At 35.5% G+C, this 18979-nt stretch overlaps 2 protein-coding genes and 1 long non-coding RNA gene across 3 annotated transcripts; 1 reads left to right on the forward strand and 2 right to left on the reverse strand.

Annotated features, from left to right (window-relative positions):
* Positions 1–356: 356 nt before the first annotated feature.
* On the reverse strand, positions 357–1736 carry LOC109100751. Its single transcript, XR_002019631.2, has 3 exons — positions 1368–1736; positions 1060–1181; positions 357–829 (listed from the first exon to the last, which is right to left on the reverse strand). It is a non-coding gene; the product is annotated as an uncharacterized LOC109100751 (long non-coding RNA).
* A 7647-nt stretch (positions 1737–9383) lies between these two features.
* LOC109092973 (polymeric immunoglobulin receptor-like) lies at positions 9384–14435 on the forward strand. Its single transcript, XM_042727158.1, has 10 exons — positions 9384–9475; positions 9668–10018; positions 10154–10507; positions 10884–11000; positions 11090–11130; positions 11380–12725; positions 12829–13011; positions 13374–13505; positions 13617–13672; positions 13925–14435. Exons 1-6 carry the CDS (start codon positions 9445–9447, stop codon positions 11503–11505), a joined length of 1020 nt encoding a protein of 339 aa, XP_042583092.1. The 5' UTR covers positions 9384–9444; the 3' UTR covers positions 11506–12725; positions 12829–13011; positions 13374–13505; positions 13617–13672; positions 13925–14435.
* Positions 14436–17489: 3054 nt separating this feature from the next.
* LOC122137793 lies at positions 17490–18973 on the reverse strand. The gene is made up of 3 exons (XM_042726734.1): positions 18937–18973; positions 18489–18833; positions 17490–18053 (listed from the first exon to the last, which is right to left on the reverse strand). The coding sequence occupies exons 1-3, from the start codon at positions 18971–18973 to the stop codon at positions 17824–17826; spliced, it is 612 nt and encodes a 203-aa protein (XP_042582668.1). The 3' UTR covers positions 17490–17823.
* Positions 18974–18979: the final 6 nt, after the last annotated feature.

Consider the following 18979-nt stretch of genomic DNA (forward strand, 5'->3'; position numbering starts at 1 on the left):
AACAATTACACCAACACAAAAGAAGGTACAATATATTCACCATCAACTGACCCATATAAACACTGCAGATCTAAAGGCCCGTAGAACTTGCTGTTGGCTTTTGACACAAGGGCTTCCTCATAGGACAGGTTGACGACAGTGAACTTTAAAAAGTTCATAAGCACTCAAGGAGCTGGTTCCAATGCAAGGGATGAGGCGCTTGCCAAACCAAGCTATTGTGACTGACTGACTTCATTAGAACACAAACAAAGAGTTGTACATGGACATCCGAGAGCTGTAGGTCAATATAATGCAAGTGAACACATGCAATCAGTTAGAGTCCAAAAGGAACATTTAGACAGTTTGTGCGTGTATTTACAAAAATGTGCAGAGGGGTGAATCCCAAGGACCATGATTAAAACCACTGCATTTAAACATTCACAATGACTCTGCAACAGTACTGCTAGTTTTACCTTATGGAAATGCACAAGTCTGTCAGCAGCCTCTGTTGGACTGATCTTAGTCTTCTTCCTCCCTAGAGCAGGAGGCAGGAGATGCAACTGCAGCTGGACAGATGACATGTCACTGTCCCAATCTGAATGAGATGATGTTTAGGGGGTGGTGGGCGATTTAGGATAAAACAAAAACAAGCATTTAGTGCTCACAATAACAAGAAACCAGAGCAAATATGAAACTGACATCCTCACAAATCATTTCAACCATTTTTAGGTCCTTGTCCACCTGCTGCATTGAGAAGACACTGAATTTCTGCTGCTGAAGTAAGAGACTGGGCTTCACTGAAGATCTTTTGCTTGAATGCAGTCTCCCACAGTGTTGTTGTTTTGATAGGCTAAGACATCATGAATGTGCAAATGAGACGAACATAGTAATTAAAGTATTTACTTGAATTCTTTCAAAATCTATCACTGGCATGTACGAGCGAGAGTGATAAATCTATGAATGAATGAGTCCAAGTAGCAATCATGTCAAAGAGTAACCTTATAAGACACTTAAAAAGCAGGCATATCTAAAACACACTTAAAACAATCTTTGAAAAGGAGAAAAAAAAATGTTATTCACCAATTCTTTTACATCCAAATATCTTGGAAAGACATCAAGGACGTCAGCTGATCTTTCAGGATTATGTACCAGTTCTTCTGAAAGTTTCATTCACCTTTTGCATAACTTCAGCTTCATCAGCTCTGTGGACAAATAAAGAAATTGCTCTGCATGTATCTCCTTCAAGCTGTTGCACACAATCTATCCTTCTTCATTGACTTGGCACTCCACTTTCAGTCATCTCCAAGCGAACAAGTTTTTATACCTCAAGCATAGTTCCTATATGACTAAATGCATTTCTAAGCAGTAGCACAAGATTCTTAGCTTACCTTCAGTGAGAAAGTCTTGGAACGTACTATCGCTGTGCAGTTTTACAAATTTCTTCACGCCTTGATAAACACGACGAAAGCTGTTGGTCAAGAAAAATGCAAGTTATGATGTTGTAAATGTTAAAGAAAATCCAGCGAGCCGCTTGTCAGAAGCTCCATTTTTCACCCCACAGATGTCAACGTTACACTAAAGTGAAATTGCAGCAAGTTAATTGTAAGTTAAAGTAGCCTACCTACTATTGCAGATGAAGCACGCGCACATCAAACACGTGTCTCATATGATGAGTGAATTCATATTAGTTTATAGTCATACGCTGGCAGAAAATATAAGTTCAGAAAAACGCTTCTTGTTTGATTATCTGATGATTGATCTCCGTTGCCTTTTACTTTGCAGACGAGAGTAACCGCAATATATTTCATATAAATTGATCGGACCATCCGAAGCTGCGCGTTCAGTGTCCACGTAAAATAAATAAATAATGGATTGCTGCCCATTTAAACAGTCAGAGATTATTTGTGGAACAATGCAGTTATACTAAAATATTGGAGACAAAAATGCATTACAATGTCTTATTTTGGCAACACAAAGGTGAGCCCCAAGAAGGGGAATATGGATGCTGCGTTAATTTAACTCATTAAACAGTTAAGGTTACACAAATCACAGAAATTACGCTGTTATCTGCCCAAGATTCTAAAATAAGAACACTTACGTTTAAAACCGCTAACTAACAAACAATGCCAGTCTTACCTCAATTTGCTAGCTAACAAGTGGTGCAGCTAAATGGCCTCGACATCCTGTCGGTGGTCTTTCGCGTTATTAGATTAGATTAGATTAGATTCAACTTTGTCACTGCACATGTAAGGTACAAGGCAACGAAATGCAGTTAGCATCTAACCAGAAGTGCAATAAGCAGTAAGTACAGAATATAGCAAGGTCTACTATATGTACAATAACTATACAGATAAGTATTATGGACATAATTTACAGATTTTAAATACTATCAGCATGATATACAGATAGGTGTACTATGAACATACTATACAGATGGAATATGTGAAAGTGTATGTATACTATATTCAGAACTATGAACATATGAACATAATTTACACTATTGCAATGGACAGTAAAGTGCATAGAAAATATTTCAGTGTGCAAATGGATTATTCAGTGTTTCTGGATGAACAGACAGTAGTGTAAGTAATAGCAAGTTTACTGTTTTTTGCTTGTTGTAAATAAATAAGTAAATCGGTCAGATGTAGTGATGAAGTGGGGGAGGAGTCTGTGTGTATGGTGTGGGGGGTGTCAGGGGGCAGAGTTCAGCAAGGAGACAGCTGTAGGGAAAAAGCTGTTCCTGGATCTGCTGGTCCTTGTCCGTAGGCTCCTGAAGTGCCTCCCGGAGGGCAGGAGGTTAAACAGTCCATGGTCAGGGTGAGAGGAGTCCTTAAGAATGCTGCGAGCTCAACGTAGACAGCGTTTCCTCAAGATGTCCTCAATAGCAGGAAGTGGTGTCCCTGTGATGCGTTGGGCAGTTTTCACCACCCTCTGCAGTGCCTTGCGGTCAGCGACTGAGCAGTTCCCATACCAGACTGTAATACAACTGGTCAGGATGCTCTCGATCGCACACCGGTAAAAGTTTACCACTATGGCTGAAGACAGTTGGTCCTTCTTCAGTGTTCTGAGGAAGAAGAGGCGTTGGTGAGCCTTCTTGACCAGGCTGGAGGTGTTTGTGGTCCAGGACAGGTCCTCCGAGATGGTGGTTCCCAGGAACTTGAAGCTGGGAGACACGTTCAACAACCATCCCGTTAATGTGGATGGGGTCATGCATGCTTCCTTTCTTCTTCCTGAAGTACACAATGAGCTTCTTTGTCTTACTGGTGTTAAGGAGCAGGTTATTGTCAGCGCACCATGTGGCCAGGTGCTGTACCTCTTCCCTGTAGGCAGTCTCATCGTTGTCACTGATGAGGCCATTCACCGTGGTGTTGTCTGCAAACTTAATGATGGAGTTGGATCCATGCACAGGCTTGCAGTCGTGGGTGTAGAGGGAGTAGAGGAATGGACTCAGCACACAGCCCTGTGGTACGCCGATGTTAAGTGTGATGGTGGTGGAGTGGGTGTGGCCTGACCTAACATTCTTAGGCCTGTTGGTCAGAAAGTCCATGATCCAGTTGCAGAGGGAGGTGTTAATGTTCAGGTCTCCAAGTTTTGTGGTCAGCTTGGAGGGAATGACGGTGTTAAATGCTGAACTGAAGTCAACAAACAACATCCTAACGTATGTGTTGTTATTGTCCAGGTGTGTGAGTGCAGAGTGCAGCACTGTGCATACTGCATCCTCTGTGCTCCTATTTCTGCGGTAGGCAAATTGGTGTGGGTCCAGTGTGGGTGGGAGGCAGTCTTTGAGGTGTGCTAGGACCAATCGCTCAAAGCACTTCATAATGATGGGTGTGAGTGTTTCGGTACTGGCACAATGGATGTGGACTTAAAACATGTTGGCACAGTTGCTTGGGTGAGGGACAGGTTGAAAATGTCTGTGAAGACCCCTGTAAGCTGCTCTGCACATGTTCTAAGCACACGTCCAGGAATGCCGTCCGGGCCAGCAGCCTTGCGTGCGTTGATCCGACTCAATGCAGTGTGGACATCTGTGGAGGTGAGTTTGAGAGGTTGGTGATCTGCTGAGTGTTTGATTTTGGTGGCCGTCTCCTTGCTGTCGCTGTTGAAGCGAGCATAAAAGTCATTTAGCTCGTTAAGGAAGGAGACGAAAGTGACCGTTGGAGTGGAGTTACTTGACTTGTAGTCACTGATGACCTGGATGCCCTGCCACATGCGTCGGGGGTCAGAGTTGGAAAAGTGTTTCTCTACCTTCAGCTTGTAGCAGTACTTGGCCTTTTTGATGCCCCTTTTCAGGTTAGCCCTGGATTTACTGTAGGCCTGAGCGTCATCTGACCTGAAGGCAGTGTTGCGGGCTTTCAGCAGAAGTCGCACCTAATTGTTAATCAATTTGTTTTTACATATCAGTGTTCATTAACGTTTTTATTATGTATTTTTGTCAATGGTGTTGTTGATGTAAGTCAGTACAGAGGAGGTATAGATGTCAATCTATCTGAAAAGAAATAATGTTAGCACTCTGGCAATGTTGAGAAACGTACTAATATTATTCTGAATGGTGAGAAACGTAAACTAAACATGAAAATTGGTCGATTTAAGTGGTTATAAAATATTAGACCTGTTTGAACACAGTGCTCTCCTCGTGGTCGTCCGCCATTAATCAAAAAGGAAATAATGTGCAAGGACCGGAAATTAGATCAACTCATCACCAGTGTCAATTATGTCAACTCACTGTAATTACACTGACTCTGACCACTGATTTATTCTTCAAGTGTTAATGCCATTCAAATCAACACCAGAATCAACACTTTTTAACTCTGATAAATTAACACCATAAAAACAGCTCTAAACAACACTGGATATTTTGCTGTGTATTTTATTCAATTTTCATTTTAAAGAAATCAACAAACAAATGACCATTCAACACATCAGTCAAATATTTAATTAACAAATGTTAACAGAAACCAAACACAGAATATACACACCCAATACAAAAACACAATGATACAAAGAAAGCAAGCAATCCATACAAATTAAAAGTAAATAAACTCCAAAACTTCAATAGGTAATCATTCAAGAGCTTTTAAATTCAATATTATCTTATGCAAAATCAGTAACCTATAAACATTTCCCAAAATATGGAAATTTTATTAAAAATTCTCATATCACTTCTCTTAGATGTGTAGTTCAGATAAACAGTGTTCTATAGAATAAGTAAAATGTTTATGAATTAATAAAAAAGGGTACAAATGTGTATGAGAATACAGTCCTGATATTAAAAAACAACCTGACACACATAGTACAAGCAAATATGGTAAAAGTGTAAGCTGACCACAACCATGTCTATTTTCAAGTAGAGAAACATTTGTGGAATGAACATTTATGGCTTCCTAAGGCAGACAAAGTTGAGTTTCTCCTCACAGTCTTTGGGTTGCCAAATGTTCCTACTTCTATCCAGAGCTCCACAGTGAAGGTTTCTAGCAGGGCACTGGGGATCCCCCACTGTAGACCAGGCTTTATATTGAAGATTATCACCACTGACCCAGAACCAATGGCCAACCATGAAGCGCAGACCAGTCCACACATAAGCTGTCTGGGATGTTATGGTGTTATTTATCACCCCTTCCATATTTATTTGAGAACTTAGGCTCACCAAGTCAATGTAGTTCTGTCTGCAGTAGTTCAGAGATTCATCCCATGTCTTATTCTGATGCACCAAAATGGGCACAAACACCTCCATACAGTAAAATGGCAAAGGCAAAGAGCACACGACATTGTGCAGTTTAGCAGTATTTCTTCTTACACAGCCACACTGTTCAGCAATATCGTTCGGTTGCCGAATGTCCCAATAGTCAATTTTTTGATCCTCACCTCCAGACCAACTCCAGTTTTCTAGGTTGTTAGAAATCATGTGCAATCCAATCCAAAAATGTGCATTATTGTTTTCTGGATTAGTGGAAAGCTGTTGTGCCTCTTCTTTACTGACAGTGGACAGGTCATCGTGGTGCTTTCTGCAGTATTTCTGTGCATTTTCCCAGGTCATTATTTCGTTCACAAAGATGTGCTTCCTGTAGAGACTAAAGTTCAGTCCAAAGAGGCTCAAAAAAATGAACACAGTGACTGTAGGCTTCATTTCTATACAGATGATCAACACCGTGCAGCCTTTGCGTGTGCTCAGCGATAAAGGTCTATTTTTTTATATTAGACATGACAAAACAAACAGAAAGGCACCGACCAACCAGCCAGTATTTGTGTTGCAAATGTCTAAACCAAATGTGTTGCAAACACTAAGCTTAGCCAGCGAAGTGATAATGGGATGACAGTCTGTCACATTGGAGCATCGCAGCAGAAAGATTTCTAAGAAACACAACATGGAAGTTGAATGTTTCGTCTTAGGTATAGCTTAGTTTTATTTTTCAGCTAAAGGTATTCAGCCAAGAGCAATTAACAAATGTATATATATATATATTTTTTTCCTGTTAATGCTGATGTTTGATTAATATTCCTTACTTTTTAATAGATTTTTTAATTTATATAATAATTACTATGTGGTCCCGTGATCCATTCAAACAAATACTAAACTAACCTAAACTAAACTAAAAACTAAACTAACAAACACCAGATTTTATGCCGTTCTGATTTAATGACACTCATTGAAAAGGAGTTAGCACTCTTATATCTGGGTTGTGAGGCTCTGACAGAAGCAAAATCTGATCTCTTAGATTATGATCTGTCCTGTAACAGACGCAACTAGCTGACATTCAGAGAAGAGAAGTGTAGAATAAATAATATGAAATGAAATACTAAAGTAATAAAGAAAAATAAATTTAGCAGCACTAACCATGAGCCTCAAAAAAGAGGAGTTATTTTGTGCATGAGGAAATGATGTGAGACCTAATACAGTAGGCGGAGACAATTTAAGCATTTCCTGTAGAGTCAATAGGAGGAAGTAGTTGTTCAGAGCAGACTGAGCTTTGCTGCGGTGAACATCAGCGGACCAGCTTATGCATTGAGCTTTGCATGTTATTTACATTAGTAATACTAATAATTTGTTGAATAAAAATATGGTACAAAAGTATCAACAATTCGGGAAAACAAAAATGCTTAAAACAAGTCCGTTGATTAGTATAAAATGTATTTATACTTTACTATTGTGTAATTTTTGTACATATTTTATATTCAGAACAAAGTTTAGACTATGCTTTAAACTAAGTTACACAATGGCATGTTATTTGCTTTTGAATGTTTGTGTATCAATGTTTAGATGTTTTCCAACCACAAGACTGACCCTCTTTCACAGCAACAAAACCACATGGTTTACCAAGCAGTATTCTCACGAGACACTTCTCTTACTTTAACAAATGCCCCTCCTTCTTCATAACGGACTGCCATGGTTACGGAAATAACACATCTGACACAATGTGAGAAATAATTGATGTTGAACAAAACTGTACTTGAGATTTGTGTACATTAACAACATTAATTGTGTACATTGTATACAATAACAAACATTACAGATAAATTATGCATTAAGTTTAAAAGTTTGTATTTGTCTGGGGACAACATGAAAATTCACTTTTGTATACTTTTTTTTGCAGGTGAAAAGCAATTTTAATAAACACTTGTAATTAAAAGTTAAAGCAAAAATTTAGAAATATACTGAATTGATTGAGAGTTCAAATCTGTTAAAGCAGGGACGAATTTGATCTATGGATTGCATTTATGATAATAAACTTACCTTACATTAAGAGGACCAAAACCTTCAGGTACAAAAGAAATGTGAACAACCATTCTGTTGTTGTTTGTTGTTTGCACAGGCTGTAGCTTTGATGCAACATGCACTTGTGGTTTTGGACTTTGAGCCCAACCTACTGCTCAGTTTGCAGCCAAACTGTAAGAATGAGAAAGAGCAGTCAGAAAGCCCCCAGCATGCACAGCTCACATTTCTGTGGTCAGAAGTTTCCATACTAGCTCAAGTGTATCGTAAAAACTGTTACTTTCAGAAATATGACAGTTGTCCTCATGCCCTGAAAGTGGAATGTCAACAAATGCTCTTTTTTACAGTAAAATCATCAAAACAATGTAAATAAATTCATTACCTATTCAAGATTAATTGAATAATTGTTTTTATACTAACTTTATAAATCCACAATTCCCACACAAATCACATCTAACTTTTTTTCCCTTTAATTGCACATATTACAAACTTTTTATTTTTATTCATTTTTAGTAACTTTTTGAGGAGTACTAGGGTCAAATATCTCTTACTGATACTTATCAGTAAAATAACCTTTTAAACCAAAACACAAGATGCAAGCATATATGTACAGTATATTAACTGTTAAATGTATGAAACATGACCTCAGACAATCTGATGTTTTCCTTGAATGTGAGATGAAAAGGCCACATCAAAAATATAAGACAATGAATCATTTAATCCATCAATCAATAAAAACATAAATTTTTGGGTTGTATTACGTAGTATTAAATAAGTTCAGTTTAGATATGCAGTTAATTATAAAAACGGCAACAATTGGCTAATTTAATTTGGCTATTCTTTATAGTTTAATATCTTAATTAAAATATAACGTGCAAGGATAAATAATTCATAATGAATACAGCAATATTCTATAAAAAATAGGAATTTTCAAGTTTGATCTCATAGTGAGTTTAAGGCCCATTGATTCCCTTACATCAGTCTCTTTCTAAATATCTTTTAGAGAAGAAACTCCATCATTTTATCTCAGCTTCAGTTTTGGTGTTGTTTTCTGTTACTGGATTGATAACCTCGTGGTCATCAATGTATTGTACATAACAACTGAAGCATTATTTTGTTGAAGTTGACATGATTCAGCACCATGGACAAGGACAAGTGGAACAACACAGCACTCCAGCTATACTTCTTGTGTAAATGTAAATAGAAAAAAAATAAAAAGAAATTTAAAAAACAAGCCTGGTTAAGCTCTTCTTAGCCTACACAGCCTAGTAGCCCATCTGCACAAGCCAAGCAACACCCCCTCACATGGAGCTATTTTGGTTTTAAAAACTAGTTAAGGCACACACTTAATTCCTTTTCCCCAAGGTCACTTAATTTAAAATTCACAATAAAATAGCAAAAAAGTAATTCAAATGGAACAAAATTAATGTATCTGTACAATTAGTCTGAAATAATAAAAAATCTATTCATTACTTAAAGCGGTCATTTTAAATTTCCATTTTAAATAACTTTTTTATATAATATAGATTAAATGTTTATTTGTGCGTTTTCATTATTGTTGTTCATAAGAAGAACTATTTCCTTTGCTTGTGAGAGTGTCACCTTACACCCAAAACCTACGGCCAATGAAATCTGACTTTGTCATATGAGAATATATGAGAATAACCAATCACGTCTAGGATCAGTTTCCATTTGATTTAGTTACTTTGATTGTGCACCTTGCCATCTCTTATTCTTTCTTAGCAAATCAAAGCAACATGAGTGCACTTTTATTCCTCACCTTTGTTTGTAAGTATGATTGATAGATTGATTTAACTGTTTAATGAATAGAATCATCCAGTTATGACAGTTTTAACTTTAGCATTTAAAAAAAATTTTTTTATTTATTTATTATCAGAAATTCATCCAAAGCAACTTAGATCCTAAAATGAATTTTAAATAAAAGATTTGTGTAACACATTTACTGCTTTTTCAATTCAGGTTGCGTTGGAGCACAAAACATTCAGCAGCCAAAACATTTGCAAACCTCTAAACTGGGTGATAATGTCACTATTGAGTGCTACTTACCCAATAAAGATTTTAACAATATGGTGTGGTACAAGCAGGAGATGGGAATGAAGCTTCAGATCATTTCAGAAAGTTACATTTACCTGACAAAGGTTGATTTTGCTGATGGATATAATGATGGGCGTTTTACTGTAACAATAAGCACAGGCATTTATCATTTACACATTTCATTGACAAAAAAGGAAGATGTAGGAACGTATTTTTGTGGAGTGCTAAATTTAGGAGAACTGGATTTTGGACCTGGAACATTTTTGATGCTTAACGGTATGTTTGACCTTTCATTATTTGATGTTGATGTTAAAAATAATAGATATTGGTTATAATGAAGAGACTATAAAAGTTATAATAGCATATTGAAAATACTTATTTTAAAAGGCTTTATGTTTTGCTTTAAAAAAGAGCACACCTCAAAAACAGTTCTTCAGGAGCCTATTTCAGATGAAGTTCACATTGGGGACAACATTACTCTCACGTGTAGAGTCCAAACGGTAGATAAGAAATGTAAAGGAGCACACCATGCTTACTGGTTTAGAGAGGCTGCAGAAGAATCCAGTCCTGCCATCATTTACACTGATGATATGAAGAAACATGAAGAGATCTGTAAGGATTATTCTACTGCACAAACCTGCATTTACAGCCTCACAAAGAGGAACCTCAGCCTTTCTGATGCTGGTACTTATTACTGTGCTGTACTCACATGCGGCAAGATCATGTTTGGAAATGGAACTTCTTTGGAAATCAGCTCAATACCTGGTAAAGTGTTAAATTCTATTAAGTGAAATACAATTTGTTTGTTAATATTTTCAGCATGTTTCTTAATAATGCTATCAAGTCAATATCATTTTTATGCCTTTTGCCATTATGACAAACCATTACAAATAACAAAATGCTACAAATTACATTTAACATAATAAATGTCTATGTAAGGCCTACTACTGTATCACTCAACTAGTTTGTATATAACTTTGGTAGAAAAAATAAATACAAATGTATCTTAAATACAATTTTTCAAACTAAATAGCTGTTTTTTTTTTTGTTGTTGTTGTTGTTTTAAGTTGGCAAGAATAATGACCAATAAGATTTTCAAAGTATTTTCATGTTTTAAACATATAATTTTTTTTTCTTGCAGATAGCGAGTTGACAACAAGTCCTTCGTTTCTCATACTGGCCTTATCAAACATCATTTCTATGCTAATAATGATTTTACTTGTGGCTGTGCAATGTAAAGACCAAGGCAGCTCATCAGGTATCATATTTTTCTTTTAATCCAATCCCTAGTTTTATTTGCAAAAATCTAAAGCATCTTATAAAGCACTCTGTTATACTTTGTGTCAGTCAACAGATCTTGTAATCAAGAGACATCTGAATGTACTCAGGTAAATCCTCGCAACTTTATTTATAATGATAAATTTGATGTCATTTTGATGTTATTTCAGAAGTTTCTTGAACACATTGATCAACTGTATATTATGTTTTATGTTTGTATATTATGTTTGTAACATTTTCAGTTTAAATTTTTTTTCAATAATTTAACGTTTAGTTTCCTTAAATATAATGTGTCAGATTATGAAGAGATGCCTTTCCAACATAAATGTTTGAAATGATCAAGAATCTTTCTTTATCAGGTTGGAGATGCAGATGCCTTGACTTACACATCTGTGAGTTTCAGCAGTAAGTCACGGCCCCCTAGAGGTGCTAAACAACACAACATTTCTCAGCATACTGATGTCTATTCACAGATCCGGTCCTAACAGAGGAACCACTGGAAAACCTAAACATGTTTTCTGTACTTTAGTGATCCAAATGTGCCAATGCATAAAGCATAATGAACTAAACAGTGCAAGATACAATCAAATTGATTATAAAATATTATACTGTAAAATAGCTGTTATAAAATAAGTGTTATCTGAAGATGGCAATCATTCATGCTGGAACAAATAATACAAATTCTTGCTATTAAATATTTTGCCATTTCCTTGTTTTTTGAAAACATATAAACTGTCCTCTTATTAGATTTTTTTTTTCTCTCTAACTGATGATGCTACATAAATGCTGTTTGGCTGATGGCACAGTACCAAACCCTTCCTACTAGTGACTGTCCAGAGCACACAGGGAACATTTAAGTCCATTTCATGCTTTAAAGAGCCCTCCAAAATGGAAATGACCACAATTAGTTTCTATACTGGTATGAAGTATTAGCATTAAATATGCTGATGGCAAAACTGCAGCATGATACTGGTGAGCACTGACCGGTTATTGATCAAAGCACTAGACCTTACACCAACTGAGGATTTATATTTAAATTTGCATTTAAATTCACACACTGACCTCAAAAGAACAAACTTCAAAGTAACATCTTTGCAGTGTTGAGGGAAAGTGGAGCACTAATTCAAAATTTTTGCATATAAATTTTATTTGAATGTTTATTAAAACCAGAAGCTCTAGAATGTGACATCATATCCTGTGACCATCATATTGCAGTGTCTGAAGAAGTTCTCTCCAAGTTTAGTGTTTCAACACAAAAAGTATTAATGGCAGTCAATGGAGCAAGATGCAAGTACTGGTACAAAACTTAAACATCATCTTTAAGCAAACTATATGAACATTCTGAATGGGTAATTCAGTTGTTTAGCTCAGAGTTGTTTAATAAACAGCATGTAATGTGTGTATTTCCTTTAAATACAAAATCACTGAATTATAAATCAGGATTTTTTTGAAGGCATTTTACTCACTGATATGAGAGGACTGCACCAGTGATTTTCAAGGCCATATAATTTATTAGGTGTGGGCGTTTGTATCCTCACCACCAGTGTTAAAACCAAACTGACTTTCACACACTAATGACAGCTCCTCTTGAGGTGACATGTGATTTGTCTATATGGTGGTCTATATAAGGCACTGTTCAAAGCCTGTCCCCCCTCAGATCTCTGAGAACTCTGAACATGTGAGACACTCTTCATACCCAACATGTGTAAGTTCATTTCCTCTTCTATCATATTACATTGTCAGTATTTGAGTGTGTTTCAGATATATTTATTAACATTAACAGGCCTATTTTGTGGTTTCCTCTATAGGTGAAAAAATGAATGCAAATTTTAGCAAAACATGTCAAGTTGAAAAATGCTACGGAAACTTTTTTAATATACATGAACATAAATGCTTCACTTTTAGTATCGAAAGGTCAGAAAGAACCTTTCATTATCAATGCGCAAGGACTAACCAAATCATTTTTGCAAATTTAAGTCTCTCTTTTAAAGGTAAGATCTACTTCAACGATTACTACTAAAACAAAAGTTCTGTATTACAAGAATTTAGCAAAAGAAAAGTGCCATATGTACTGTACATATAACACAATGTATACAGCACAGATTTTACATTAGTTCATATATATACATTTTGAGTTTACACACACACACACATATATATATATATATATATATATATATATATATATATATATATATATATATATATATATATATATATCTATTATATATATATATATATATATTCACTAAAAATATATATTTTTTTTCCTGTTATTTGTTTCTTTTCTTGTCCATTACTGATACACCAGCTTATTCATTTGCATGACCTAAATGTTTTCCCCATGTTTTAGAGAATCTAGTTCAAGATCAAAACTTGCCTTACCATGGGGTGTTTGTCTTCAATACTCTCATTTTGCTCTTGAGTGGAATAATCAACATATTGCTATGTAAAAGACTGAGAAGACCCAGTGAATTGCATGCAGGTACATTTCATTTGTGAAATAAAGAACTCAGTTGTTGTAACCCCATTATTTCTTTTCCACTTCTTTGTTTTACTTTCCCGGCACTACAAAGCACGTTTTAATATGTTTCAGAAGTTTCTGACCCGTCTTCACCAGACACACCAGAGCCTGATTTCAGTTCTTCTCTGGTAAGTCAGAATCTCTTAGTATTTTGACACTGTAGTATTTACATCCATGCACTTCATCTAAAACTTACATTGCATTCAAAGTACACTTTTTATCAGTTCATGCACTCCCTGGGAATTTAACCTATGACATTAGCGCTGCTACCACTACGATCAACTGATTGAGCATCAGGAACGCAGCAGATGAAGTTGCTGTGATAAAAGTTGGTATTTGCATTCATTGAGCAAATGCCTTCCCCTTTTCTCCCCTCACAGAATCAGGATAGTCTGAACCCAAACTACACAACCCTACAATTCCCTGAAAACAATGCCAGTAGAGAGAGTTCAGAGACTGAGCCAAGAATGACGAGAAAGGATACAATCTACTCCAGCCTTAAATGTCAAATGTCAATGTCGGACATCACTGAAGAAAGCTAATCTATTTCTTGTCCTCCGCATATTGCTTTGAACTGCTGCACAGTTGTTGATGACTTTTTTTTTTCAATAATGATAAAACCTTATGCTTTACTATGGAGGTTTTGGCTCCTTAATTGAGGTGAAGGCAATCAGTAATTGGAGCTGCTTAACCTGATATGTCTTTGCCCCTGCAATATGTACTTTCCTTTTTATTATTAAAATTGCACTTCTACTTTAAAGTTTCCATAGTAGCTGTTTCAGCTTATAGTCCATGATCAATATTCAACTGATATTATTAAAACTGGACCTGACCAATATTAAAACTGATATGCACTCAAACTAAGCACAACTTGGAATCATTTAAAAATTACTATGTCAAAGCTGAAGGGTTCAGAACATAATAATAATAATAATAACATCCAGTACTTCTGAACTTTACTTGTTTGCCTTCTTTTATGTCTTGTAATGGGGTCAGAGGCAAATATGCATATATATTTAATGAGCTGTTGAGACCCTTGTACCTGCCCACAAGAACCAGAAACTGAGAAAGAAACATAATGTGGTTTCAAAGACAGGAAGGAACACTAAGCGGCCTATTTTTCAAAGTTTCCTAAAGGTTAATTGTAGTAGCATATCAATAAAGAACAAAAACAGGCCACCATAACTTCAAAGCTAAATGTAAAATTAACAATGCATATGTAATGCAAAGTTTGCAAAATATCATTATTCAGATTATTCAGATTAGGTTAGTCTGTCACTTTTATTCCAGCTAAGTATGTCTGGCATTTTATAACCTTTTGTTTTTCTTATTTTATTTATTTAAAATCAATGTTAGAATTTGACATTAATCTTAAAAATGTACATTGTTAACTAATAGTCCCACTTTTGAGCATAGACCTGAAAAGGGACATTTCCATCTCAAATTGTTGTAAATTTTACACATACTGTAGATAAGGTTGATCCCTTTTGAAAGAAGACCCTTGGCAAATTTATTATAGAGGTGAAAAAAAAAGTTATAAAAATACATTTAAAAAGTTATTTTACTAAATAATTTCAATCAAAACATGGAAACTAGATTCTTGAGATTTTCTAAGGATGTTTACAGTAGACTAGTTTAGGTTTAGAATAACATTAAAGTGGTGTCAAAACATGTCCTAAAAAAGAGGGCCGTTGGTTAACCAATGAAAGGCAGCTCTGCCACCTGACAACATACGCCAATCAACTCAAACAACATTTTCCTTTTGGTGGCCTGTGTCTCTCGTTCTTCAAAATGAGCAAGTGCTTAGAAAAGATGCATGCTGTCAGTGCAGTCATCCTTGCTTTTTGTGGTAGGCAAACTTTGTTGATCTTCTTCTCAAATATATTGTTAAAGCATAGACTTTTATTTAATGATTTTTTTTTAAATTACTTTTTATATTCAGGTTGCTTCACAACCCAAACTATTAACCAACCAAAACCTGTGCAACAAGCCAAAACTGGAGACAGTGTAACAATGCAATGTTTTGTTCTCAAAAAAGATTTTAATCTCATTGTGTGGTATAAGCAACTATTAGGAAAGAAGCCACAGCCCATTGCAATGTCCTATTATAGAAACGATGTCCATTTTCTAAAAGTCTTTGATGATGGACGCCTCGGTGTGACAATAGGGAATGGAACTTCTCATCTAAACATTTTCTGAATGACACAAGAGGATGTAGCAACTTATTATTGTGGAGTGATTAAGCTCACTACATTGTTTTTCAGTTCTGGAACATTTCTGATGATAACAAGTATTCAGTTGTATTATTGCAGATCTTTGAACTCATTCGGACTGTTGTCTAAAACAATGAATTGCTATGTTTTGGATTAATTTTTAAGGAAAGCATTCAAATAAAAGAAGAATTCTAGAGCAACCTGATTTAAAACGTGTTCATCTTAGTGATAACATCACTCTGCTGTGTACGGTTTGATTCATGGATGACTATGCAAAATCCAATGTCTATTGGCTCAAGCAAAGCTCAGGAGAATTCTGGTCTAGAATTATAGATGGCAACAAAGATGCTCATTTTATAATGGCTGTTACACAAACGTGTGTTTACAACTTCACAATGAGGATCCTCACACTCTCTGATACTGGTACCTACTACTGTGCCATGGATGTAGATGGAGAAATAATCATTGGTCATGGAACTAAACTGACTATCACTGACACTGGTAATAATTCAGAGCATTGATTTTACTTAATGTTTATGAACGTTATGCTTGTACTTTATAAACAACCATGTGCAATATGTGCTCTGTAGATAAGAACATTATGAATCCAGTTACTCTCCTTTTGGTGTCTTCAAACATCATTTCAGCAGTAATAATTATTATAATCATCAAACAACATAAAAACAAGACACTCTGTAGGTAAGTGCATTCTTATATGTATTTGTTATGTGTTTTATTGATAGTTGTCTATGCTTCTATACTGAAATCTCACTGAATTGAGACATCCTCCTCTGTCCAAGTTAGTCTATGCTGTCTAATTGTCTAAGTAAATCTTATGTGAAACACTTTCCCAGAACAACTATTGCTAGTTTGTTGCTATACTACATCCGCACTCATTAATGAGAAATTAGATGTTCAAAACTAACAAATGACAATTACCCTAAATAGCTGTTCTGGGTTACGTATTGTATATTCTGTTACATTTTGATCTTTTTCACTTTACAACTGTATTTTGCATGTTTATACAATAATAAAATAATGAATTATTTACTTGTGAAATATTTATAGGTTCTCTGCATCTTCTACACACTTCTGCATTATTTGTATTATTTAATGCACATATATATATATATATATATATATATATATATATATATATTATATATATATATATATATATATTCTCATGGTTGTTTCTACTTCTTCTAATAGGTTTTGCTTGGAAATTCACAAAATCAGACGCCCACATCCCGGAAAAATCACCACCAAAATGGTTGCTTACCAGAATGTTTTCTGTACAATACAAACATGCTAAAGGTTCAACCTTTTCTGGGCCTGTAAACACCTTTTCATTTGTGTTATTAATGTGTTTATTTTTTCATTGTCAAACATCTGTTTAATCATTGGTTTAATGCATTTATCAAACTTGTGCGTGTGTGCGTGTGTGTGTCCTGAAGAACAGCTATACATATCTGGAATAAATGTATGAATTAAGAACATTTTAATCTCTGTTGAATGTGAAAGCAGTTCTCATTTCTGCATAATTCAGACATTTAACTCAATTTGCGAGACATGAGAACATGTTTGAAAAAAGTAAATGCCAGATTAGTCGTACTTCTCCCATGAACCAGAAACAAACCTGGTTTGACACTGGACAGTTTATTCTAATAAGGAGACAGTCATGAAAGAACATTGTTACATTAAACAAAAGTTAAAAGGTTCAGATTATGTCTTTGCTTATTCCATATCATACATGAATTTGAAGAGATATGTTGCATATTACAGATGCTCAGAAGCAGATTTCATCAAAAGACCTGGTCTTCCTTCTGGCCGGGATCGTCTATCTTGGAGAGTAATGGCAGTTGGAGAACACCCATGGTTTAAAATTCTTTTTGAATTCATGCAGTTCCAAAAAGTAATTGTGCCAATTGTAATTAAAAGAAGGAATGTTCTAACAATGGAAAGAATTACAAAAGTCATCATCTGTTCTGCTGAATCAGCACCTGAAAAAGTCAAAATGGTGGATATAAAGTTAACACACCTACTAAGTGCTACTTTCTTACCAGTTACTTCTTCAAGAACATACCTATAACGTCCAGTTTGGTTCCATTCCAAAACAGTATTCCACATGCAGCAACAGTGCAGTTGTAAGTCTCAGAATCAGAAAGTTTGAGAGAGCTCCACTCACACTGACCAGTACTCGTTCCATGTGCGCTAATGAATCTTGGGCGAGATTCTTCTGATTCCTGTATGATCCAGTACACACTGTTGTTTCCCACACAGTTCTGATTTAAAACTGTGCAGGTAAGACTCACTGAATCTCCATGATGTGATGGTATTAATGCAGGTTGTTTTACAACAGTATAGCTTTTCCCCCCTGAATGGAAATGCAATTATTGAGTGAGTTTTGTGAAAGATGTTATGGACACTACATTCAAATATTGTACTTTGTTTTTAAAAGTTAGCATCTAGGTAATAACGTCACTACCACTATATAGGTTCACCCTATACACAGTCTTTAAATGGGGTTCTTTATTGTTTCCAAGAAGAACCTTTAATATCCAAAGAACTTTTTCATTCCACAAAAAGTTCTTTATACTGTAATTGTTTAATAACTACTCACTCAAAGGTTCTGGTGGGAACCCAACATGGTTTTCTACTGCATTGCTTGATGTAACTCAAAATAATTATAAAGAACTTAAAATAATTTAAAACAAAAATATATAATTACCTTCAACTATCAACTCTATCCCTTCGACAAATTCCATTACATTGGAATAAGCACTTCCACAGTAGTATGTTGCGGAGTCTGAGAGCTGTATGTTTCTTATCACCAAACGATGCACACCCTTGTCATTCTGCACAAAGAAACGTGAACTATTCTTGAAATTATGGTAAAACCGGGCTTTGATGTCATACTTGTATATGGTGGAGATGAGCCTGGGATTCTTTCCAAGTTCATGCTTGTACCATGAGAAGTGCATAGCCATTTGGCTCTGGTAAAAGCAAGACATATTAATAGTTTCTCCCAATTTGGCAAACACGGGTGGATTATTCAGGTGCGATGCAGTAAGGTCTAAAAAAAAAAAAAAAAAAAACATTAAAAGTAACAAGCAACATTTTAGCTTAAATTATTGTAAATATAGTTTAGTTCTGACATAAAATACAGTTCAACTCACCGATGAGAAAGAGAAGCAAATATCCAAAGTTTATCATATTCCT

Source organism: Cyprinus carpio, chromosome B7 (assembly GCF_018340385.1).
Source record: "Cyprinus carpio isolate SPL01 chromosome B7, ASM1834038v1, whole genome shotgun sequence".
NCBI lineage: Eukaryota > Metazoa > Chordata > Actinopteri > Cypriniformes > Cyprinidae > Cyprinus > Cyprinus carpio.

Coding starts and splice junctions, on each gene's coding strand:
- LOC122137793 (XM_042726734.1), bottom strand. CDS start 18,973: ATGATAAACTTTGGATATTTGCTTCTCTTTCTCATCG. Junction 18,834..18,936: donor TTTGCTTCTCTTTCTCATCG/GTGAGTTGAACT, acceptor TTTTTTTTTTAG/ACCTTACTGCATCGCACCTG. Junction 18,054..18,488: donor GATAGAGTTGATAGTTGAAG/GTAATTATATAT, acceptor TTACCTGCACAG/TTTTAAATCAGAACTGTGTG.
- LOC109092973 (XM_042727158.1), top strand. CDS start 9,445: ATGAGTGCACTTTTATTCCTCACCTTTGTTT. Junction 9,476..9,667: donor TTTATTCCTCACCTTTGTTT/GTAAGTATGATT, acceptor TTTTCAATTCAG/GTTGCGTTGGAGCACAAAAC. Junction 10,019..10,153: donor AACATTTTTGATGCTTAACG/GTATGTTTGACC, acceptor GCTTTAAAAAAG/AGCACACCTCAAAAACAGTT.